At 37.9% G+C, this 25,930-nt stretch overlaps 1 protein-coding gene across 8 annotated transcripts in view; it reads right to left on the bottom strand.

Annotated features, from left to right (window-relative positions):
* Positions 1-25,930, bottom strand: part of NSMCE2 (NSE2 SUMO ligase component of SMC5/6 complex) — a 214,119-nt gene that overhangs the window by 174,945 nt on the left and 13,244 nt on the right. For 7 of the 8 annotated variants that reach the window (XM_077847191.1, XM_077847197.1, XM_077847194.1 and 4 more), the window contains one exon: positions 1,462-1,568. In XM_077847191.1, the coding sequence (XP_077703317.1) occupies positions 1,462-1,568 (107 nt within the window). Of the gene's footprint in view, positions 1-1,461; positions 1,569-25,059; positions 25,112-25,930 lie in introns of all 8 variants that reach the window. The other variant, XM_077847196.1, reaches the window with a different exon arrangement.

The following is a 25,930-nucleotide window of genomic DNA, read 5'->3' as shown; positions in this document are numbered from 1 at the left end:
AAAAAAGACTGGTGCCCTAATCCTGCTCCAGAAATGAAATCAGAATCTCATTAGAATAAGGACAGGCTGGTTCTGAAGGTCAGCAGGAGTTGAAAACCTCTGGTCTAAGTGCTTTCTGTTATCCACTTTCAAATGCCCCAACATGATGAGATCACTTTCACATTTTTCCTATGGAAGGAATATTCACAGTCCCAGGACTAACAGCCACAGTGGTAAGAAAATCAGACTTTTACAAGCTGAACAAGTCTACTACTTCTTGGATATAAGCAGACATTCTTAAGTCACAAATACTACACTTAATAAATACTAACCATTAAAAAGGGAAAAAAATTAAATTGTTTTTGAAAAACACAGAAGAACTTCATCTGTGAACATATAATTATGTAATGCTCATTTAAGTATGGCTTAATTAATAAGCCATTTTTAAAAATTTATCTTCCACTGAATAGTAGCCAATCTTATAAAAGACTTGATTTTTGGAACTTTCCCAGAGATAGAAGTAAGAAAAGGCAAATAAAGAAACCAGAAGTATAAGACACCCTATTACACAGGTATCTGAAATCAGTTCAAAGGGGAGTTTCCATTGCTCAGAGGACAAAGGACTTCTCAGAAATATTACTGCAATCATATTGCTCATTTCTTACTCAACCTGGTACTGCTGAAAAGGATGTCGCTATGTTCCCACCTTTGCTGCCTTATGTGTTGTTTCTGTGACAGCTGGAGTCAACAAAGATAAGTTCGGCTTCTGGAAAAACCAAAATGTCAGCCTTCTTTATTTTTCAACTTGCTCTAAAACTCTCCCCTATTATCTGATTCTATGAATTTTGCAATAGCTGCATATTAGTTAAAGCTGGAGAATGAGTAACTAAGCCGGTCTAAACTGTATGCTGCAGTAAACATGATAAAAACATGTTCTATGCAATTTTTTAGCATTTTATAAAAATCTCACATTCGAAGGGAGCTTGCTTACACTAAAGATTTCAAGACCCGGCAGCCCAGGTCTTGGTTTAGCGTTCAGTGGTTTAGCGCCGCCTTCAGTCCAGGGTGTGATCCTGGAGACCCGGGATCGAGTCCCACGTCGGGCTCCCTGCATGGAGGCTGCTTCTCCCTCTGCCTGTGTCTCTGCGTTTCTCTCTCTCTCTCTCTCTCTCTCTCTCTCTGTCTCTCATGAATAAATAAATAAAATCTTAAAAAAAAAAAAAAAGATTTCAAGACCAAAGTGGGTGGGGGGAAGGCAAGAAAATCTAAAATAGGCATAATACTCTAAATAAACCTAGGTGGCCCAGCTGGGAAAATACTTAAGATTCCTTTTCTATAAACGTCTTAATTAAGATGAAATTAACAGTGGCCACAGTAATGATAAGGAACTATTAACAGTTAGAGAAGAATTTTGATGATGTGCTTCTGTGTTCAGGTCAGTAGTTATAACCAAATATTACCAGGTGAGTGGTATAAACTTACATGACTTATTGCAGATTGAACAGCCTTTACATAATGGTTTAGTTCCCGATCCATCATGGCCAATTCAACCATTGCCTTGTCCATACTGTATTCACTACTCACTTCAGCTGAAAGAAAAAAAAAGTAATTACTGTTTTCCATTTAAAATGCCATCTCTGGAAAAAAATTGCTCCAATATCATCCTTACCAGTCTATGATCTAAACAATTTTATAAAAGGTATTACAGATTTTTTTAAAGACTTCCTTAACATAGGCCTGCTTCATTCAAAATTCTGAGAATACACCCAGTCGAAGAAAGCTCAAAGGCTGGAGTGGAAAAAAAAAAAGAAGACTCAGACTTAGGAGTTCTAAGCTATGCCACTTAGTTGTGTGATTGTAAATCAGCCACTACACTTCACTCGGCCTCCGTTTCCTTTTCAGTTAAAGCAGCCCAGCTATGTATCTGCACGTGCACCTCACGGGATTATTAAAGATCAAATAAGAAAGATTTCCATTTCTAGTAGGTTAGGTTACGTGTACCAATTCTACTGAAAACCACAAAAACAGCTAAAGTAGAAGGTACAAGGAAGGGAGGGAGGGAGGGAGGAAGGAAAAGAGGGAAGGAAGGAGGAAAAGAAGAAAGGAAGAAAGAAAACTCCTTAAAAACAAGAGAGTTACGGGACAGAAGCAATCAGGGACAAACCTAGCAAAAACAGAAAAAGAAAAACAGGGCCAGAACACCACAGTCTCATACAACTCACCCCCCCCCCATCCCCCAGCCCCCACCCCAGCTGGGTCTTTACTCGTCAGAATACAGAGGAACCAAAGTAATGCCACTCTGCTCCTCCAGGCTGCAGTGGGGTTGGCCTTGGCAACTGGGCAGAGAAGAGGTAAGAGAGAAAGAAAATAAAGCTGGTTCTGAAAACCTGTGGCCACAAGGCTTTCAGAAGGATGTTCAGCCTGGGTTCCCGTCACCTGAGTGGTCCGGGGAACCTCAGTTCTGATGTTGGTGTGAGGTGGTCTCCCCCTAGAAGTACCCCTAGGTACTCCCCTCTGAAGAAGACCATCCTAGGCCTCTGCTCATCTGCACAAATAATCGTGAAGGAGAATGAGATTAGAGGAGGAAAGGTAAAACAAAATCAACAGAAAAACCTTACAAACCCTAAAAAAAATACAAGAAAACAAACATCAAGAGTAAGAATCAGCAGACACAGATCCACAAATGTTTCCAATACTGGAGTTATCAATCAATTAGAGAATGAAACAATTATGCTTACTATGTCTAAAAAATAAAATACTAAAAAAATTAAATTGAATTAAAAATTAAAAATTAAAAATTAAAATACTCTGGCTTAACAGGAGACGATAAAGAGTATTAGCGGATTGGAAAGGCGAGGTAGTGTTTTTAAGTGTTTTTAAACTATTTTCAAGCTCTAAACGTACAATTTAATAGATCAGGAGATCAGGAACACAAAATAATACAAATTTTATTTAAAAAGCTGAATGAAAAATAAAGCTAAGTCACCTGGGAATGCACACACTCAAATATTCTCCATTCAAATACCTTAGCTCAGACAAATGTCAGGATTTCTTGTCTACTCCGCAGGATACAACAGATCATCCCAAAGTCAAGAAATAATATAAAATACATTTACATTTAGCTTTTGAAAGGGATTTTCCTGGACTTCATTATAAACACATTTCAGAAAATATCTCCTGGATTAACCTGCTTCTAGTAGAATGTCTCTTGGCTTATAACACCCAGACTTCACACTTCACAGAGTGTGTGTGTGTGTGTGTATCCCAATATAAAGTTTTTTGCTTTTGAGGAAGGGGAAGGTGGCAGTATTTACATAAGAAAAATTTGTATTTACATTCCCCAAATTAAATATAACATTTTTAACAAAATAGTGTGTGAGAAAGGACCCAAGCCATATTCCAAATAAAACTGTCAAGAGTGTCAATCACAGGTCCATGTCGTGAAAATGTCCAAATGTTAACAAGGGAGACAAGCTGTTTAGGTGTTGCTGATATAGCAACATGTATCTGCTATGTAGATATCAATAGTTTGTTAAAAATCATATTAATTACTTGATGATCAGAAAGGGAATTTTAAGCAATTTATATCCGAATATGATGGTTTATGACTTATATAAAGGCAGGCATTTTTCTGTATTTAATTAATCAGTGGAAATCAATATAGTGTTGGCAATCTTCCTATGGAATTAAACAAGTTTATTTTTGAAGGCACATAAAAACGTGCTTTTGACATTAAAAATGCTATGAGAGAGTTTGCAAAATAAAATAAATGGGATCATGGTATTCATTATCAAGGTCCCAAGGATGTTAGCAAGACTTGAACCAGATGGCAACTTCGAATTACAAGGCCAAGGAGACCTTGCCTGCGAAGGAGAAAATGAGTGACTGGCTGGGTCAGGTTTGATGGCATGAAGCCTAAGGCAAGAATCTTTGGAAACCATCTGTGGCTTCCTGCAGCCTCAGCTAAGGCTCCAGGGCCCCAGAATGCTTAGCTGAAGGACCTAAACATGAACAGTGCAGCCCGAGGCGAGAGGGAAAACACTAGAAAAGATCAGGAAGCTAGTCCGGGAGAGGAACGGAGACTCACACCCCACCTGGAGGTGAGCCCAGTCAGATAATTTCTGGCTAACGTCAGTGTCTCAGTCCACAGCAGCAAAGGGCTTGAGGCCAGAGACCTAAGCATGAGAAGGAGCCCCATAGCAAAAGGAATCTGGAAGAAAGGCCATGAGAACATCCCTGTCAAGGAGCAACCTGCTACAGCTATTTTAAGGTTCTTTTGGTGACTCTTTCTGTTCTTGTTAACTCTTACTTCCCTACTGTGATCTAATGTCTTTTAAAACCGTGATTTGTATTTATGTTTCAGAAGCACCTGGCCATGGAAGGCATAGTGAATTGGTGTCTGGCCCTACAAAACAATCGAGGTGAGGAAGGAGCACGGTGTGGCACGAAAAAGGCAAACAGGCCAAATAAGTCCCCGAAAGATTCAAGAGGAACTAGGAATGAGCACAGAGAAAGCAGGGGTAGGAGGGGGGTGTTGAAGAGGGACTGACCAGCCCAAGGTTCCTTGCTCCTTTACTGCATAGTACAGAATCCCACCACCAAAATTCCCCCACTAATGCAGGAAAACTTCCTAACAATCTACACCAAACTAAATTCTATACATCCTTCAAGGGCTGAGCTCAAGCCCTACCTACTTTTAAACCATACCCACTGAGAAAGATCTCCTTCACTTAATTTATCTTTAACAGCTGTACTTGATACTTTGGCACCTGCAACCATAAACAGTCTTGTCTTCTTGTATGCATTTGTCTCATTTCTCCAAACAGATTTTAACCCAGTTGAGGGCAAAAATGCTGCTTTAGTGTTCTTGGAATCCAATGAAGAATTACAGCATCTCTTCCCTCAATGTTCTCACATGGCATTATTTGATAAATTTGAAAATTAAACTTTCACTGAACTGTAAGTTTGTCCTGCCTCAGATATCCTACTGAATTAAAGTGTAATGAAGTCATGTGAGATAAACTCATTTGTCTACTATATTTTCATGGTGATTCTTCCATCAGAAAAAGGTTGGCACCAGCACGTGGGGGCAAGGGAGGTGAGGGGAGGGAAGCACACAAATAATGTTAAAATTCAAAGAATGACAATCCCAGAGAGAAAATTATTACTGTACCACAAAAGCCTGGCATTACAGGAGACTGATGCAGCTGACAAAGCATGGAAAGCAGTAACGACAATGAAAAAGAAATATATAACAATAACAGCTGTAGCTAATAATTAGTAAGCACTTTATACTGTGCCAAGATTATACTGAGCACATCATTTACAGCAAACCTCACAGCAACTTTTTTATCTGCACTTCACCTATGAGAAGGGAAAAACTGAGCAGCTGAAGGAAGCTGCTCTTTGTGCTACAGAGCAGTGAGTGGCACAGTGAGGTTGCCAAGTCAGGCTTTTTAGTGACAAAGTTTGCAAACTTGCCCGCCTGTGCTAACAGGTGCACAAACGTGACAAGAAGGACAACCAGCTCCAACTCCTCCATGAATATCCAGGGAACAAACCCTCAGTGGTGAAAAGTCTTGGCCCCCAGCTCCAACATCTCAGCCCCATGTGATCCATTCTACATGAGACACTAGGTAATGCCACTCAAATGCTATCAGACTGGGTCCCACAAAAGCTTTTCCAGATTCCTTACATAGAGGAAACTGATTAAGGAAATTGATTCTGGCTGCTAGGCCACAGAAATGGAAGTACAGCCACGCAAACGCAGTAGCAGAGACATGTTCAAGGGGAAGTCTTCGAATTGCAGAGATACTTCTCAGTGGAGCCAGTATCAAAACCATTTCTAGCGTCAATGCCTCTGACTGCCTTCCCCCAGTGGGGTCTGGAGGATCTATGAATATTCACATTTCTTCAATGTGCCACTCAATAAGCATTTATTACAATCAACCTTTGCTTGTATTAATAAAATGAACCTAAGTGACATACTTGAACATTCACTTATAAGCCAATAAATACATAAAGAAGTCTCATGGAGAGTTTGGGGAGTCTGCAAGGCCTGTGTAACACATCTAGCACACTAATTAGGAAACTTCCTAAAAGCACAGTAACTAGCTTAAATAAATCCCCCTACCCTTGCCCCTGCAAATCAAGTCTAGAAGGCACAGATAATCTCTGATTTACATTACAAAATTATAAGTTTCTGTAAGTATGCCAATACCAGGGCTCTCTTCCTTCATATCTCCAGGTCTATACCCAGGGATCTTGGTCAGCCCCATCTCGAACACTGGGGACTGCTAATGGTACCCAAAGAACTTTAAAAATGTTATTTAGACCAGAAAGGGCCATAGAATTAAACCCATGTTTAAAAGACAGTCTCTCTTTCATCTTTCTTTTTCCTGTTCAGTGGCAAACCTTACAAAAATAATGATAGTCACACTGAAGGACGACTTCTTTTTAGACTGAAGTGTTCTGACATTTTTATAAAATAGTGTCTGAATGGATGCAGTTGGACTGCGTATAATTTTCCTAAAGTCAAGCAAACCTATAATTATGCAATCTAAGGCAGCCATGCTATTCATTAGACACGTCATCTGTTACTCAATGTCAAAATGCACTAACAGCAATATTATAACTATTACTATTCCCTGTTTGAAGTGTTGAATAAGGCATTAAAGTTACATGATCTGTACAACACTGAGAAGAAATGGGTGATTTCGTGTTGCAATCACTGCAACTTAAAATTCATGAGGCTTCAATGAGAGAAAGGTGATGGTAGGAACAAGTTATAAAAGCAAAATAGTAACAATCAATGCCAGTTGTCTTGAATATGAAAGACCAGGGCAAAATGAGGTGAAAAGATAGGTCTGAGAAAGAAATGGAGGATGACAAACTAGCTATTTTTATAGATGTAGACTCACGTAAGACAAATGGCAAGTCCTCTATTTATGACCAGAAGATATAGGTAATACGCCTGTAGCAATATGGTAATTTTTACATAGCACAGCATGGACTCATGAGAGTTTATCACCCAGGGTGATTTCCAAGATTGTCTAGGGTCTCTTCACATATTATTTGCTCAATATAATAGCATTTTAGGTCAAGATTAAAAATGGGGGAGCAGAAGATTCTTTATCTTGGCTTCTCCAAGTTCAGGTGGACATGGTCAGGAAACCAATCAAGCTCTTATTAAAACCAGCAACCAGTTTGGCAAAAAAGAGGAAGGTAAGTGATACAGCTAAGGGATGTAGCCTTTAGACCAACTATTCTAAATAAGGCCCCTCCCTAGCCACAGCTGCCTAGAGCTGCAGCCTAAGGCTTATGTGCTTGAGAAAAATAAAGTCTCTTCCCCCAAGGCCCAGCCCTGAGGTTTGGGAAACATAGCTGAAACAGGGCCAAGCACATGTAGTACCTAGAGCCAAGCAAGTACTCTCAGCAGCCCACCCGCCCCAGGTCCTCAGTAGAACTGTCTTCAGTGAAACAGACATGAAAAAGAAGGCACTTTCCCTCCTCTTTCCCCTAGCATGTCCATACACATCTCTGTACTACCTCTCTACACTACCAGATGTCTTTTTGCTTTGCTCTGCTGTTCTCTATGATCTCAGCCACAGATTCCCTTTCCAGAATCCTCCCTAATCTCCAGAATGGGACCAAATGCTTCATGCCTTATAGGTCCATAAAACTTCTCTACCTTTACAACTAGGACACATGTGAATGTGTGTGTTGGGGGGCACGCCCTTAAGACAAATTTCATCTACTTTTCCCTTCCAACTTTTTGTTCCTGATTCAACTGTATAGGCCAAGTTGTTTCCTGAAATTTTGTCCTAAACAAATAAAAATTGCAGAACCGGGTGTTTTTTTATTCTACAAAGTCATATACAGGCATGTCTGAACAGGAACAATACCAATTACATATAGTTGATATATTTTATCAATAAAATGCTGGTCTAAGACAAAGCAGCCATTTAGTGTTCTTATGGGGTTGCTGACTCCAATTCAACATGAATCACACACCCAGAAGGATCTGATAAATATCCATGCCATAAAGTACATATGTCTGTTTTGGCAAGGAGCAGGAGAAGAAAATGAGGCAGGGAATCGCCTGATTGGATTTTAAATTTCCTAGAACAGATGGGACCTGGAATAGAGAGATTTTTACTTTCTAAAACAGAAATCTCTTCCTAATCTCCTCAGTGATTTGTCTGTATTTTACAAACAAGAAATTTCTTCTTTCTGGATGAACTGAAACAAATGACAGTATAAATCATACCTTTCCCTCCCTCCACAAAAAAGGACCAAAATACAAAACTAAACCAAACCCATTCCTCTCTTAAAATACAGCTCCAACTATCTCTAGTAACATATACCTACATACACACCCACCTCTTTGAGTGGGTGTGTGTGTATGTTTTTCCTGGTAGCCTAGTATTAAGCAATCACTTAATATTCATCAGGAGTCAAATTTAATGACTTACTCACTGCTTGAGCAATATTTAATAGAAACTTGTTACTTCTCCCTACACTGTACTTTAGCCATAATTATTCCTCCCCACAGATATTAGTGTGGAGGAAAAGTTAAAACTGAATCCACATACTATAACTATAATCCACTGAAATAACAGTGAAGAGCAGAACAGTGTAGGGCACAAACTGGTACACGACTATAAATGCAGTGAATATGGGGGAAATCTTCAAGAAATATTGACTTTTATAATCCTCTTTACTCGTCTATACAATTTTCTTGTCAATAATATAAAAGGAAGTTGTATAATACAGTAATTCAAAAAGCCAGCTCTAGAGTCAGATTACATTCAAATCTAGGCTCTATTACTGCTAGCTATGTGGTCTTTGAGTAGTCACTGTATTAGTTTCCTCCTCTGTGTAATGGGCACAGTAACTCATAAAGCCAATACAGGACAAAATGAGAAAACACAGACAAAATGGTCAGCACAGGGCGGCCCACAGTAAGCACAAACAAGATTCTGTCATTATAATTACTGCAGCATGGAAAACTACTCTGCAAATGGAATTAGTCTAAATGCTGAAAGCATTCTACCCTTAAACCAAAAGGTATCAAGTGAAGGTCCCCTCCTTAACGCAGTGGTTTTTCTAACTTGAGAACAAAGCACTCAAACTCACAAAACTGCAGTGCTCAATGAGAAGCTCTGTAAGCCTCCCCTCACCAATTAATGTCCAGAAACCCATTTACTTATTAGTATATGCTTGAGGCCTTATTATGTGCCAGGCAAGGGGGAAAATGCTTTTAAGCTAGGAGCAGCTACTCCTGCCCACAGAAGGTAGGAAAGGTTTAACAGGTGAGGAGATACACGTGTACTTGATCTTGAAAGATGAGTATGTGTGTACCAGATGTTCACCAGACCGAAGGAGAGGCTAAACGAATGCTTTCACCCCTTTCTACGGAGGCTGACTTTGAGTTTAAATTCTCAAAAATACTGAGGAGAAGAAAAGAGGAGAAAGGTATAGATTTTAAAAAAAGAACAAATCTTCACCGAAAATTGACAATGTGCCAGGCACTTTGAACATACTACTCATTCTATCCTTCGGTACAACAATGTGAATTAGGAGCTATTAAACATAATTTGATAAGGAAACTGATACTCATAGAGGTTAAATCATATGCCCCAGGTCACACAGGAACTGACCTCAGGTCTAACTTTAAAGTAGCATGGTATGTGAGTCTGACTTACTACACAGAAGCAAATAATCCACTCATGCAACAGTCATGGAGTAATAAATGACCAGTTCTCTAGATAAAAGAATTCTCCTAAACATTACCTTCTTGTAAGAAAGAGGGAAAATAAAATTGACTTAAAGAGTTCTACACCAGAGTAATAGAGACCATTTTTCATTATATAGACAGGTATTTCCTTAGAATACATAGTTAATATTCCATAAACCACCATGGTAAAGGTAACTTAAAATATTGCCTGAAATAAATTCTATGAAGGATTAAGTCCACAAAATCATAGAAATAGTCTGTAGATACAATCTAGTCTCCACAAGTCATCAAAAGCACTATGAATCCCAGCTATGGGTAGCTATCATTTTAAAACATACTCACAGACCTTTTTTGGTTGCCTATTATAAGGCCTTGAATCTTCAAGGTCAAGTCTGTCTTCTATATGACTTAAACTCTTTTTCTATACCCTTCTTGCCCATTTCTTCTTATTTAATCCCTGGCAGACTCGAAGAAATAGTCAACTCAAGGCAGCAAGTAATATATATATGAGCATTTCTAGTCAATGTAATTTCAGTGACTGCTATTTCTCCTTGGTCTTCAAGCCCTTCATGGTGTCCAAATTCTAGCTAAAATGTGAGGCTGGAAGGCCCAGGAGGCTTAAGGGACAGAGCCTGGCTTTAACCTGGTTTGAAGTGAGACTTAAACCTCATGTGATTATTGAGCAAATTAAATGAGAACCTAGGTAAAGCACCCAATATGATGTCTTAAACACTGTAGACTCTTAATAAATAGAGCCTATTTTGCTGTTAACTGAGTGTGCTTTCCAGTATGCTTCAATACAAATCTTGTATTTTACTTAAACTACTACTTAGTAAATCATGGGATCATCTCATCTATTTTTAAAAATTAATAAAGCATATAGTTGAGAAGTTAATTAAACACACAGCTGAAAAATTCAAACACTATAATAATGCGGTGTCTCCAATCCCCAAACTCCCTCCCCAGAAGCAACCTTGTATACAAGGTTCTTATACAAGAACCTTGTATAACGAGGTTCTCATTCCATGGAAATAGTCTATATATAAGGCACTCACTTTTAAAAAGAACAACAGAAATTAAGGCAAACCAATATACCAGGGAAAATAACATGAATATATTAAAAACAAGAAAGGAGAGATGCTAAACAAGGAATACAATATGGCTGTTAGAGGGGAACTTCCATTCACTCCTTGAATAAATATTTACCAAGCACTGAGCATGTAGATGTCTGACACACTGCTGGGTGGCCTGGACAGAGCAGCAAACAAGGTAAACCCTGTACCTTTTCTCAAACAGCTTATACAAATTTCCACTCCATGCAAAAATTTCTAAAAAGCCCTGATATGACTATCATGCCTTTGTTTGGCTCTTGGTATGGTGGGAAAGCTTGTTCTCTGCCAAACAGTTCTAATTATTAGAGCCCTTCCAAAAAGAGAGCTGATTCATCACCACCCTAGAACAATTCTAGGCAGTGAGAACAATAAATTTGAATTGCTCTTTTACACACATTAACTTATTTACACTTCATAACCTCCATATAGAGTGATCTTACTCTGTTTTATATGGCTGAGGAAATTGAGGCTCAGAGGTTAAGTGCTTCCACTGAAGTCATACCCCAATATCAGAATTAGGGCTTGAATCCTAGTTCTCAACAGCAGGGCTGCAGAAAAGCTACTTAGGGAGTCACACAGAAACAGTCAACTCTTCCAGATAATACTTTTTCAAAGATCTGAAGGTGGCTTTTAATATTCCCTATCAGTGAGTCTTTGCTTCTTCAGGATAAATAATGATCACCAAATTCATTCAACCCAGCCGACCTGCCTTCATTTAACCATGCTTCATTTGCTAGTGTCCCTTTTACAGATGGACTCCAGAAATTAAAAACAATTACAGCCACAGGTTAACCAATGAAGGCTATGATAACACTATTAGTGCATGTGTACTGCTGCGATAATGGGTTATTAGTTTTCTTTCAAGAAATTAAATAATAACATTTATTGAGCACTCACTGTGTACCCGACACTATGCTAAGCCATTTATACACATCATTTCACTCAATCCTTCTAATAACTCTGTGAAGGAGACACCATCATTACCCCCATGTGATAGAACAAAAGAATGGGCTCAGAGGGTTTAAGTACCCTGAACCAAGGTTATATAGTCAATGAGCTGTAGAGGGAACATTCAAATTTGGGTCTATTAAATAACAGAATCCATTCTTCTAACTATCTCAATAATCATCACCCTGTGGGCATAACCCATTTCTCCATGTCATAAGACTTTGCCAAATGCCTTTCTAAGATCTATTCATATTAGACTAAAAAGCATCCCTACTGTACCTGGGAAGTCACCACAATTAAAAAAAGGCGGGGGTGTCATGAGTGAAGAGGAACTAGGGTAATCAAGTTCAAAAATGAGATCAAAAAAAAAAAAGAAGGTTAATGATCTTTTGCTTACATGTGGATAGCAAATGCCATAGACCAGCCTACCTCTGTACTCATTTTAAATAAATATATATCAGGAAAAAAAATCTCAAATGGGGTCAGCCTACTTTAAAATATAAATTTAATTAAACACCTTAACTAAATAGAAATTAAGTCCTCAAAAATATAAAAGTAAGTTTGAGGGGTGCCTGGGTGGCTCAGTCGTGAAGCATCCAACTCAGTTCAGCTCAGGTCTTGATCTCAGGATTTGAGTTCAAGCCTCCATCAGGCTCCACACTAGGTGTGGAGCCACTTTAAAAAAAAAAAGTATTAAAAAATAAGCTTGAGGAGATCTGATATGAAATTAGATTTTAAGATCTACGATGACAAGAATGATAATCTGTTATTTACCTCTCAAATGTTGGTCTAAAGTAATCTGTTCTGAGAAACATTTCTTTAAGGAAAGAGAGGCACAATCACAAAAACTGTATGTCACATTCCTGTCAGAGGATAATTCCTATGCTTGTTATTTTCAGAAAAATAAAATAAACTTGATTTGTAGTGAACATGGCATAACGTAAAACTTGTCAGGTCACTTTATTGTACACCTGAGACTAACATTGTGTCAACTAGACTCAAATAAAAATAAAGAAATTTGATTTCACAAAAACAATGGCAGATCAATCTGTTAAAACTGAAATCACTGACAGCTCCAGAAAATAAATTTATCATAATTTACCACAAACATTATAACCATCCTGATACTGTGTGCTTCCTTATATTTGTACCTACACATAATGCAAGTTCTTGAGATCTTAGAATTCTTTTTCTCATTACATATCTTACCACTTCTAAGATGTTTTATTTTCATAACTCTGACTTAAATCATTAGTGATTCCCCATATTGTTTCTCTTGCCTTCTTTAAAAAACCTGTATCTTCTTTAACAAAGAAATAATGATCCATAAACAGTTAAATCTACTAGAAATGGCTCATAGAACTCTGTTGGGGAAAGTAAACTACTTTGGTAATGGGAATTATCCCCCACTAATATTTGTTTCTGGATGACACTTATAATGAAGTGCAAAGTAAGAAATAAAGAACTATTAATATTCAATGAGTAACTAACTGGTTCTGTAACACTATGGCACTATTTATAAAACGGGAGGTACCAATCAATCACATCCCACATATAGGTACACAGTCTCAGCACCCAAAGCGAACTAAACCACATGCAAAACCCAAACCCTGAAGTCACCTTAGACCCCTCCTCCCTCCTAGCAACTTCCTGATCTAACAACTCACCAGTTCTATCAATTCAGCCCACTCAAGTCAACTATTCTCTCCTTGCCTCCCTTTCCACAGCCTCCTTAATTTCAATCCTTATTATTTCTTCCTCAAATTACTGATTTGTTTCCTTAGTGATTTCCTTTTTCATCCTTTTTTCCCTCCAATGCTTCTTCCATGCTGTTACCAATGCCCAAGAACAAATCTGAGGCTACTCTCTTATTTGTCAAAAACCTACAAAAACGACTTCTGGCCAAAACTGCATAACAGGGACCAAATTTACTCTCCTGCTTGAAACAAAAATATTCAAACTGAAAATAAATAAATAACGGTTTGCAAGACACTAGACGTCATGCAAGAAGAGGAACTAGAGTGATAGGAAACATGAGGTGAAACCTGTGACTGTCCCCCTCTTACTGTCTCGAGGGTGTTTGCAGGCTGCAGGGCACACAATACCAATCAAAATCTCACCTGACTTTTTTTTTTTTTGTAGAATTGACACAGATTCTAAAATTCATACGGAAAATGCAAAGGACTTAGAATAGGCAAAACAACCTTGAAAATGACCAAGTTGGAGGCCCAACACTACTCAGTTTCAAGAGTTACCATAAAGCTTCAGTAATCCAAATAGGGTGGTGTTGGGGTACAGACAAACAGATCAAAAGACCAAAACAGAGTCCAGAAATACAAATAGATGTATACAGACAACTGATTTGACAAAGGAGCTAAGGCAATTCAGTGAAGAAAGAATAGTCTTTTCAACAAGTTGCTGGTACAATTGGCTATCATAAGCAGAACAAAATAGAACACCTTTGATCCATATCTTGAGCCAAACACAAACATTTAGTCAAAATGGGTCACAAATCTAAATGTAACACCTAAAACTATAAAACTTCAGGGGAAAAATTATGTAGAAAACCTTTGAGATCTTGGGTTAAGAAAAGAGTTCTTAAATACAGCACTAAAAGCACAAGCCAATAAATTGATAAATTGGATATCAACAAAATTTAAAACTTCTGTTCCTCCAAATCTGTTAAGAGCACAGAGTGGGAGAAAATACTCACAAATCCCAAATCTCACAAAAAACTGTATTCAGAATATATACATATATGTATTCTCAAAATCCAATAATCATAAAATCATAAAATGCTGTAACAAGTGGGAACAAGATTTGAATAATACTTCACCAAAGAGGTAAATGCCAAATAAGCTGACAAAAAGGTATTTAACATTACTGATCAGTAGGGAAATGCAAATTAAAACACCATATAATACCACTGCGTACTTATTAAAGACGACTGCCATATCAAGTGATGAGGATGTGGAGGGGGCTACCCTAACGTATTCCAGATGCAGATTCCTAATTTCCAGACAACTATTACTACCAAAAAAAGCACATTCTACCACATAGTATATAGGCCACGTTTAATATAATTTCATCTTATCATAATGACTCAGAAGGGACTTCAAATATCATAAAGTCTCTCAGTGTCATCATGGTTTTATTGTTACTATAAAGTATGAAAACATGAGTCAACAGAAATTTTTTATGTAGCAGATATCAAAGAAACCAGTTCTTAGTCTATAATTACCTCACAAAATTATGATTGCTTTTTATTATAATTTGTTTTCTCCAATCCAGTAGTTCTCAAAGTGTGGTCACCAGACCAGGTACATTAGCACCACCTGGGAACTTGCTAGAAATGCAAGCTCTCAGGCCCTCCACCAAACAATGGGATCCGAAACTCTGGGGTGGTTAACAGCAATCTGTATCTTAACAAGTCCTCTAAGTGATTCTGAAGCATGGTAAAATTGGAGATCCACTATTTTAATGTATGTTTTAAAGTTTAAATCATAGATTGCCTTTTCTCTGAGATTCTTTCTGAATCCACAGTATTTTAAGACCAAGAGGAACCGTTTACTTCACATCCACATTTTCAAGGAATCTAGAACTCAACCAGCTGTTTTCCTATTTTTATACTCTTGAATTATTTTAGGCCTTTTAAAAAGCTAGAAAACCAAAACTAAATCTAAGATCCCATAAATAATGCATTCTACAAAAGCCTTTGTTTTAAAACAAACTTTTCCACTTAAATATCCTAAGTCATTTACTCACATCTATTTTTGCAACTGCACCCAACATTCCTTCCAAATTTACCAGAATAGATTTGCTTCTAATTTCAGCTACAAATTGTCATCCTCCAGTGAATATCTGTACAACTTTTAATTAGGTTCATCGAAATGGAATGGATTTTTAAAATCACTCCAGTTATAAATTTTAATTGTTTCATAAAGAGACCTAAGATAGAAGCAGAATGAAAGCGGAAATGGTTTGGACCAAATCAGGACATCTGGGGCTGACGATATTGCTCAGAGATTTAGAGTTTTCTGGGGCTCAGTTCCCTTATTTGTAGGAGGGAGCTGGAGTAGATGACCTGAATAGGCCATTTCAAGTTTAAAGGTCTATAAATCTGTGCTCTTAGGGATCCCTGGGTGGCTCAGCAGTTGAGCATCTGCCTTCAGCCCAGGACGTGATCCTGGAGTCCTGGGATCGAGCCCCACATCAAGCTCCCTGCATGGAGCCTGCTTCTCCCTCTGCCTATGTCTCTGCCTCTCTCTCTCTGGCTCTCATGAATAAATAAATAAAAATTTTTTTTAAAAATCTGTGCTCTTACCCTTATGCTCTAGGGTACTGTAGTTTTTCATTAATGTGACATAGGCAAACCTTCTTTAAATGTTGTACTTGTTTTAAATCATTTAAAATTGTCTTAAGAAACATGCCTCTCTGTAGGACTCAAGAACATCATCACTATACTATTACTACTCCTTAGAGAGCTGACTACAGTAAAATATGAACACACACAAACTTTAAGTTGTGAAAGCACTGCAAAGTTAGTGTGATTTCAAGTCTCTTATCCCTAAGATTGGTTTATTTATCTGAGACTATGGGGATACACAGTATGAACCCCCAACGGCAAAGATTTCACAATGTCATAAATAACATGGACTTTGGAGGCAGAATGCCTGGCTTTGAATCCTGCACCTACCATTGAAGAACCTTTGTGATCTTGGGCGAGTTATCTAAACTTTCTCAATTTTACTTTTTTTTTACATCAATCTTTTGTTAAGAGAAAATGATAATAGTATCTCTTTCACACAAATTAATTGAGCTAATCGACAAAGAGCACTTAGCACAGAATACACACTCAGTAGGCATTAGGATTTTTATTAGTATTACTTGCTAAGTCAGCCCTCTAATCAGAAGTTATCAGAACAAAAGTGCAATTCAATTTAATAAATACACAAGGATCCACCTGGTTGGTGCAAGTCATCTCACCATTCATTATAGAGGCAAGGGTTCTCGGACTTCTGAATGTACCAAGAACTGCTTAGGAGATTTGTTTAAAATGCTGATTCTTGGGCTCTGCTTCCAGAAGCTCCAAGTCTGCAATTTTTAAATAAACCTCCCAGATGTTTCTAAGGCAGGTTGTTGAGGGAGGGCTGCAGTTTAAGAAACATTTCTGCAGGAGTTTCAAAGAGAAGGAATCTCTTCCTTCAAGTTCCTACAATCTCTAAGCATTTTTTTCCATTTCAGAACTCACTGTGGCTACCTATTGCACCTATAAGATCTACTACTCCTCTAAACCCCAACAAACCCATGACTAATGAAAGTTCCTGATACAAGGGCTATTCTTGACCTTTAAAAACAGAAGATTCATGAACCCTGATTGCTGAGCTATAAACCTGATCATGGCTTCATTCATAGTCCTGGTCTCAGCACAGTGTTACACTTCCAACACTGCCACCAGCAGACATCACAGCCTATTCTCATTATAGGGCACATTTTCAAAGAGAGATTACACAGTGTCAAAACCCATACAGGGGCACCTGGGTGGCTCAGTTGGTTAAGCATCTGCCTTTGGCTTAGGTAACGATCTCAGGGTCCCAGGATTGAGCCCTGCATTGCATCGGGCTCCCTGCTCAGCAGGGAGTCTGCTTCTCCCTCTCCCTCTGACCCTCCCTACTATTTGTGCTCTCATTCACACATTCTCTCTCTAAATCAATAAAGTCTGAAAAAAAACATGTAAATTTAACTCGCAAAAATTTTAATGTATATAAAGCAGTAAGAACAAAGCAACAATCAGGGATCAGGGATGGAGGACAGAATGCAGACTATAACAAAGAAATATAGCCTTATTACAAATGTTTGAGTTGACCTCATTGCAGAGAGAGGGGGAACAGACCTAAGTAATCTTAAACAATGTTTTGAGTGAAAACTGTAAGACTAAAGGCTAAAGACCTGTACCTAGGCACTGCATACTAGCTGATGAAGCTTTTTGTCATGCGGGTACACGTTAATAATTCTGAAACTGTCTTATATGTAACTGGCGTCCAAAGAGTAAGTGAATGGATTGGTGGACAGTGCAAGGTCTCTATTAATATGGATGCATAAGACAGAAACTTGAATAACATCACTGATTTCTTCCTTTCTCTCAATTTTCATACTCAATAAATCATCAAGCTGCATTAATTATTTCTCTATTGTCTCTTAAGAATCTATTTCTTGAGGTGCCTGGGTGGCTCAGTCAGTTAAGCATTTGATTCTTGATTTCAGCTTAGGTCATGATCTCAGAGTCCTGAGATCAAGTCCCTGTTGAGCTCTGTACTTAGCACTGAGTCTGCTTGAGATTCTCTCTCTTCCTCTCCCTCTGTACCTTCCTCCTACTTGCATGTGTACACATGCACTAACACACTCTCTCTGATAATAAAATCTTAAAAAAAAAAAAAAAAGTCTACTACTAATCACCCAGTTCACCTTCCTAGTCCAAGCCCAAGTCACTATTATCTAATGCCAGAGGATGGAGTGCAACGGCCTCCCAATTGGGTGGCCTACTTCCACACTTGTTCCTATGAAGCCATTCTCCATATTATATCCACAGAATTAATGCAAAATATAAATGATCTTATTCCTATTTTTAAAACTTTTTAATAGCTTCTTACTGCCCTAAAGTCCAAATTCATTAATTTGACTTATGAGAGCTCACCCCATTCTGATACTTTCTTAATTCTCTCCAGGCTCTGTTCAGTACCCAGTGGCCATGTCTATTTTAGTCACGGCTGTATTTCCAATAACAAGTTCAGGTGGTATTAATTCTTTGATCCCTATGTGAATGCTACTTCCTCCGTGAGAGATAGACTCTATTTTCTTTATCCATGATAAAGAATAGCCCTGTGATGGATTTAAAAAACTGAACACTGGAAGTGATCTTCTGGGAACTTGAGAGCCCAGGTTTTAACAGATCTGGCAGCTTCCGCTTCCTTCCTTTTAAAACAGCTACTATGCTGGGAGAAACCCAAACCACATGGAGAGACTTCTCAGGCTCTGATCGACAACTCCAGTTGAGTATCCAGTCAATAGTCAGCACCAATTGCCAACGATGTAAGTGAGCTACCCTGCAAGTTTCAACCCAGGCAATACCTCTAAATAAGTGGCCACCATCTTAACTATATGACTTGGGAATGGAAGAGCCTCTCAGCCCAGTTCAGTCAACCCACTGAGAATCATGGAACCTTAAAAAAAAAGTTTGTGGCTTTCAAACACATTAAGTGTTAGGTTAAGACAGTCTGTTTCACAGCAATATGAGCACATGTCATTATGGGTTGAAATCTCATTCCTGGTACCAATTTCATCTATTGGTACTTAACAAATTACCCCAATAAGCTCCATATCTTGATGTGAGGAACACCATGCAAATACTGTGATGGGAGGACTTACAAGGTGGCATCACTGGAGAACAGTTACTACTGCACATGAGAAATATGCAATACCTGTAATGCACACCCATCCTATATTTTAAACTTCATTTTTCTTTTTCAAATCTAGATTTAAAATGTGTTCTTGATGAAAAAAAGAAGTCACCTGTTAAACTCTAAAAGATGGTATCAAATTTTAGCAAATATATCTCCTCAAGGTTCTTTTGAGAAATCTATTCCCAAGGACACAACTAGGATCAACCAAAACCATTAAATAAATACAGAACAAAAGTAGGTTAAAATCTCTGTTCACATAGCAGTCACTTGGTCTCCTTGTGTTGTAACTATATTAAAATGTGAGGGGCAGATTATGTAAAGAATTATGCTCATATTCTGACAGGTTTCCCCACTGATAATATGGCCAAGAGTGGTAAGGATGAGAAGCAAAATCAATATTCTTGGAGTGAATATGCAAATATTTGTTAAACATCTGAGTGAAAAGTAAATTACTGGAACATATGATTAGTTAACCAAAAACTAAAGGAGGAAAAGGAAAGAAACTACTGCATAGTTGAGCATTTGAGATACCTCTTAGACCCTGCATGGTCATGTCTCATATGATTTGGGTCCAAGAGGTTTCTAGGTATTACAAGGATGTGATGTGTGAAGCCAGCAGGGTTTCTTATAGGAACAACTATTTGTTTTCTGCTTCGCAATTATTAAGTATCTAAACACAGGTGCACAGTGTACTCCAGAAATTATAAAATTTAAAACAAGTTGCAGATAACAACACTACCAATTTCATTATTATTAAGTTCCGGTCAAGATCCAGACACTCTCATAAGCTTATCAGCATTGAGAGAACAAAGAAAAGGCAGATACAGGGTAATTCTTTCAAATTTGAGAAATTCCAGAACTACCAAGAAACTCTGGAAGACTCTATTTCAAGAGAATAGAGAACACTGACAAAAACTGCATCTTCTATGTAACACATTACATAATCTCTCTTTGTTAACTAGTTAAAATGTCTATTTTAGACTGCCCCATAGGAACTCTGATCCTTTTCGCTTGAAATTAAATCCTATACTAATTTTCTAAAACTAGAACTTATTTCTGCTTCTTAAACCTATCAGAAATGTCATTTTCCTATTAGGGAGGTAATGCCCACCCTTCCCTACACACACACACACACACACACACACAGCACTCACTCCACACACTGTCAGTGCCATTCCCCATCCTAACCTTGAGGCATACACTTTAAGGTGGTTTTCCACTAATTCTCTTTATTACCAAAGCAAGAGTTTACAGGCTGACCAGCCAAGGTAAACAAAGCACATAAAGTGTTTCAAAATAGGAACAACCACGAAAAGAAGACACTGTCCATATTTTACATGCAGTGAAAAGGAAACTGAAGATCTAAAGTAATTGGTTCAAACCAACACAGCTAGTAGAAAGCAGAACTTGCATTTTTAACTCATGGCTATCTGTACGATTCTAATTTTGTATAGTACTAAATCTACACCAAGAGCTCTTAAGGATCTGTCTCTCACCTGCAAGAGGCCCAATTATTAACAAAAGCAAAATAACTGAGCAATAAAATGTGACTACTATGTGCTAAGTAAGCATAGCGGAGAGCGTTTTATATGTATTAACTCTTATGTCAACCTTAAATAAGGTGAAAGTGAGAAACACGTGTATGCAGGCACATAGTTAAATATTCATCAGATACCAGTTGCTATTTTACAATACTATCCCCGTTTTACAAGTGAAGAAACCAAAACTTACTTAAAGTCACAAGGCTAATAACTGCCAGAGCTGGGTTTGAACCCAGGTTACTTGATTCCAGAACTGGTTCTTTTTTTTTTTAAATTTTTATTTATTTATGATAGTCACAGAGAGAGAAAGAGAGGCAGAGACACAGGCAGAGGGAGAAGCAGGCTCCATGCACCAGGAGCCCGATGTGGGATTCGATCCCGGGTCTCCAGGATCATGCCCTGAGCCAAAGGCAGGCGCCAAACCGCTGCGCCACCCAGGGATCCCCCAGAACTGGTTCTTAAAGTCCTAAGTTACTCTGGCTGGCCAACCAAAGCACTGTGCTGCCCTAATTTGGCCCAAAAAGGGAAAGAAGAAGGGAACCCAGCAGCAACCACAGCTTTGCTACATTGAGAGATGTACTACACAGTGCTGGACTAAGTGCTGAGCCATAAGTGGTGCTGAAAATACTAGAAAGGCCCAAATCAAAGCTGATCTTCCACCTAAAGCCCTGGCAGCTCCCTGAATCTGTCAGGTGTTGGGAATCAACTCTTTAGGGGTCTCATCACATCTGTGTGTCTTGCAAGCAGAGACACTAACTCCCCTTTTGTTCTAGACTATCTTTTCAAGATATCTGTATCATGCACAAAGCTTTAGAAGACTGAGTCAGTGTATTCCTCCAGAGCAGAGGGATGTGTATTAAAGATAATGTCTTCCTCTAGGGCCAAAAGTTGGGGATGTTTATTGCCCATTATAAAAATCTGGGTTCCTGGAGCTCAAGGGTCCTCAGTCATGACACAGACTACAGGATCACCCTGGACCCTTCCATATCAACCCTGTAAGGACTTGGGAGTTAGCAAGGCAAACCTATGGAAACACAATATTTCCACCACTTGATGTGTACCAACAAGTAAGAAAGACCTTTGTCTATGATCTGGGAGTCTCCTGTCTTCTGCCAGCATCCATGAAACTGTGGTAGACTATCTTGTTAGCTTGAAAGGGAGGTAAAACCTCAGAGGCTTTACAGATCTTCACACCATGCTCTTCACACCTCTTCTCATGTTTGCTTCCCTCAGAAATACCCTCTCCCACTCCACAGGAAATACTTACTCATCTTTTTGTCAACATCTCCTGTATGAAATTTCTCCTAAAAGTCCTCAGCTAGTATGGACTATTACCTCCATGGTGCCCTCACCCCATTGTTTCCTGAAACAGGTTTCTTTCACAGCACCTTTAAAACTTTATTTCACTTGCTTATTTCTGTGCTGTGCCAGTTAATCAATTTATTGCCTTTCAGGTCAAAATTCATTTTTTGATACATACTCTGTGATAATGGATGAAATTGCTTTAAGCATTTCTTCTTACAGTCAGCATAATGTTAAGCTTTCCCCATAGAGGGTGCTAGATGGAAACTGCAGGAGGAAGAGCTTTCTCTGGCAAATGCTATGCTTGATGAAAAGACAGGATGCTTTTGCCCTAAGATCAGGAACAAGATAAAGATGTCCGTTCTTGTCACTTCTACTTAACATCATACTGCAGGTTCTAGCCAGGGTAATTATGCAAGAAAAATAAACAAAAGGCAAATAGATTGGAAAGAAAGAAATAAACCTATGTCTACCCACAGATGGCATGATCTTGTATATAGGAAATCCTAAGAAATCTACTAAAGAAATTTTAAGCATTATTAAGAGAGTTCAGCAAGGTTGGAAGATGCAAGATCAACAGATAAAAATCAAGTGTATTTAATTGCAATAAACAATCTAAAAAAACTAAGAAAACAATTATTTATAATAGCATCAAAAAACCGAAATGTTTTGAAATTAATAAAGAAGTATAAAATTAATACTCTGAAAACACTGTTTTGATCAGATCTTGAAAGAAATTCAAGATCTAAATAAATGTTAAAAAATTTCTATGGTCATGGATCAAAAGATCTGTTAATATCGTTAAGATAGTAACACTCTCTAAATTAATCTATAATTCATGCAACCCTATGAGAATCCCAGCTGGCTTCTTTGTAGAAACTGTCATGCTGATCTTAAAATTCACACAGAATTACAAGAGATCCCAAATACCCAAAACAATCTTTAAAAAGAAGAACAAAATTTGAGGACTACACTTTCTAATTTCAAAACTAACTCCAAAGCAAGAAAACAGGGTGGTACTGGCATAAAGCTAGGTAGATAGAATTTCATCAATGGAACAGAACTGAGAACCCAAAATAAACTGTGTCTATGGTCTACTGATTTGCCAGCCAGTACCAAGATCATTGGGTAAAAGATCAAAGTATCAAGATCTCTGGGGAAAGAATGGTGCTGGGACAACTGGATAGCCATATGCAAAAGAATGAAACTGGACCCTTAATTCAAACTACAGATTAACTCAGAATGGATCCAAATGTGACAGCTAACTTATAAAATTCTTAGAAAAGAAAATAGGGATAAATTTGCATGACCTTTGATTCAGAAATGGGTCCTTAGGTTTGACACCAAAAGCACAAGCAACAGAAGAAAAAGTAGACAATTGGGACTTCATAAAAATTAAAAACATCTATGCTTCAAAGAACACTACCAAGAAAATAAAAAGATGACCCAAATAATGAAGAAAAAATTTGCAAATCATGTTTTTGATAATGAATTTGTATCTAGAACATATTAAGAACACTTATAACTCAAAAATATAAACAGAAATAACTCAATTTGAAAATGGGCCCTGAAAAAAAAAAAAAAGGTGGGCACTGAATCTGAATAGACATTTCTCCAAAGAAACATACAAGTGGCCAGTAAGTTCAAAAGATGCTTCACATCATTAGTCACCAGGGAAATGCAAATCAAACCCACAATGAGATACCAACTTATAGACAAATCTTTGCAGGATTTCTTAACAATATCCAGATAATTATTAATAATAATCATCCAATGTTCATCAGTGGATGAATGCAAAAAGGGATGAAGTATTGATACATACTAGAACATGGATGAACCTTGAAAACATCATGTTAAGTGATGGAAGCCAATCCCTAAGGCCATGTAATATATGATTACATTTACTTTAAGTATCCAGAATAGGCAGGTCTGAGGAAGAAAGATTAGTGGCTTTTTAGGGCTGAGGAGAATGGGGAGACAGAGATAGGTGACAGTAAAAGGTACTAGAGTTCCTTTTTTAGAGTTGATGAAAATGTTCTAAAATTAAAGTATCTGTGAATATATTAAAAACCACTAAGTTACACACTTTAAATGCTTGAACTATGTTGTACCTGAATTGTATCTCAATAAAGCTGTTATTTTTAAAAAGTCACCAAACAAAAGGACAAAAAAGCTAATGGAGATCAGAGGGGTGATTAACTAGGAAGGATGAAAAAGAAAACTAAGCTAGAATGAGTAAAATTCCATTAAGGTGAATTTAAGGTGATAAACCCTAAGTTACTGAAATAAATTTCACTACAGTTTAACTGTATCTTATAATGAGGGATTCTTTATTTATGGCACCAAACCTAATAACTATAGATATAAAGGCAATTAGGACTGGCTGAGGACATGAGGGCATACACAAGAATGACAGTGTGTATGTGTGTGTGTGCAGGCGAACGCACACATAACAGAAGCTGTCTTGGATTTGAGTACCATCTAGCCAAACTAAACTTTGTGACTTCAGGCACATCTCTTAACCCGCCCTGAGCTTCAGCTCTCTCATCTGTCACATGTTGACTTCATTTTCATGGGATTACTAAGAAAGAAAATATCTGTAACAAGATCTAGAAATCTGTTGAGGGGTATCTTCCTATCTTTGTATTTCTAGCATAGTGTTTGTCAGATAACAGGTACTTAGTAAATATCTATGGAACTTTAAAACAAAACAAATGGCCCTTGGAAAGGAGAAAATTAAAATATAATTAAGTACATGCACTTTGATATGGACATACAAGATTTGAAAACCTTTACAAGTAGATTTTTCACATGATATATATGTATATATACAGGATATACATGTATATATACATACACATATATATAGTACCTTGATATTGAAGCTATCAAGGCTCACATTATGCTTTTATGTGAAATTAGAAATTACTTCCTACCAGTGATTTAATGAATTAGCCAAGAAAAAAAAAAAAAGTTACTTGCAAGAACATTTCTGCTGTTTTCTCCACAATCCCTTTTCAGGTCTCACTTCTTCGTTTTGATTGTGTAAAAAAAAAAAAAAAAAAAAATTAAGATTTATTTATTTATTCATAATAGAGAGAGAGAGAGAGGCAGAGACACAGGCAGAGGGAGAAACAGCCTCCATGCCAGGAGCCCGACTCGGGACTCGATCCCGGGACTCCAGGACCACACCCTGGGCCACAGGGTGCCAAACCGCCGAGCTACCCAGGGATCCCCTGATTGTGTAAAATTTAACTCATTTTTCACCTCATATATATGAAAAGAGACTATCACAAATTGACTGTTGTCTAGACCAGGGGTCAGTCAGTAAAGTATAGCCTGCTACTGGTCAACATCTGTTCATTTATTATTGTTTATGGCAGAACTGGGTAGCTGCAACACAGACAGAAAGCCATAACTTGATTAGGAAACAGGATGTTCTTAACTGACTTTTTCAAATTCCCATATCTAGTGGTAGGAGTATAGACTTTATAAATAATTAAATGCAAAGAAGAGCTCTATTGTTTTGATGGATGAATGCTTGGCCAACACAGAGAAACCAAAGAGATCAGTTTGGCCTGGGTAGGAGAATATCTGCAGAAAAATGAGAATACTTAAGCTTGCCCTTGAAAGACGAATAGATGCCCTCTAAGCAGTCAACAGGGAGAGGAAGTCATGTGAACACAAGGAGGCTTGGCTAGCAAGGAGGCTTGACAGAGCATACTCGTGGAACTAAATCCAGTCAGTCTCTGGCACAGACCGAATACGAAGAGGGGTGTAGCCAGTGACATCATGAACATTCTTGTAAACTATGCTCTATGGTTTAAAATGGGCATAGAAATTAATAGC

The sequence above is a fragment of the Canis aureus genome, chromosome 14 (genome assembly GCF_053574225.1).
Source record: "Canis aureus isolate CA01 chromosome 14, VMU_Caureus_v.1.0, whole genome shotgun sequence".
Classification (NCBI taxonomy): domain Eukaryota; kingdom Metazoa; phylum Chordata; class Mammalia; order Carnivora; family Canidae; genus Canis; species Canis aureus.
Note: the sequence above shows the minus strand (reverse complement) of the source record. Positions and strands in the feature narration are given on the sequence as shown.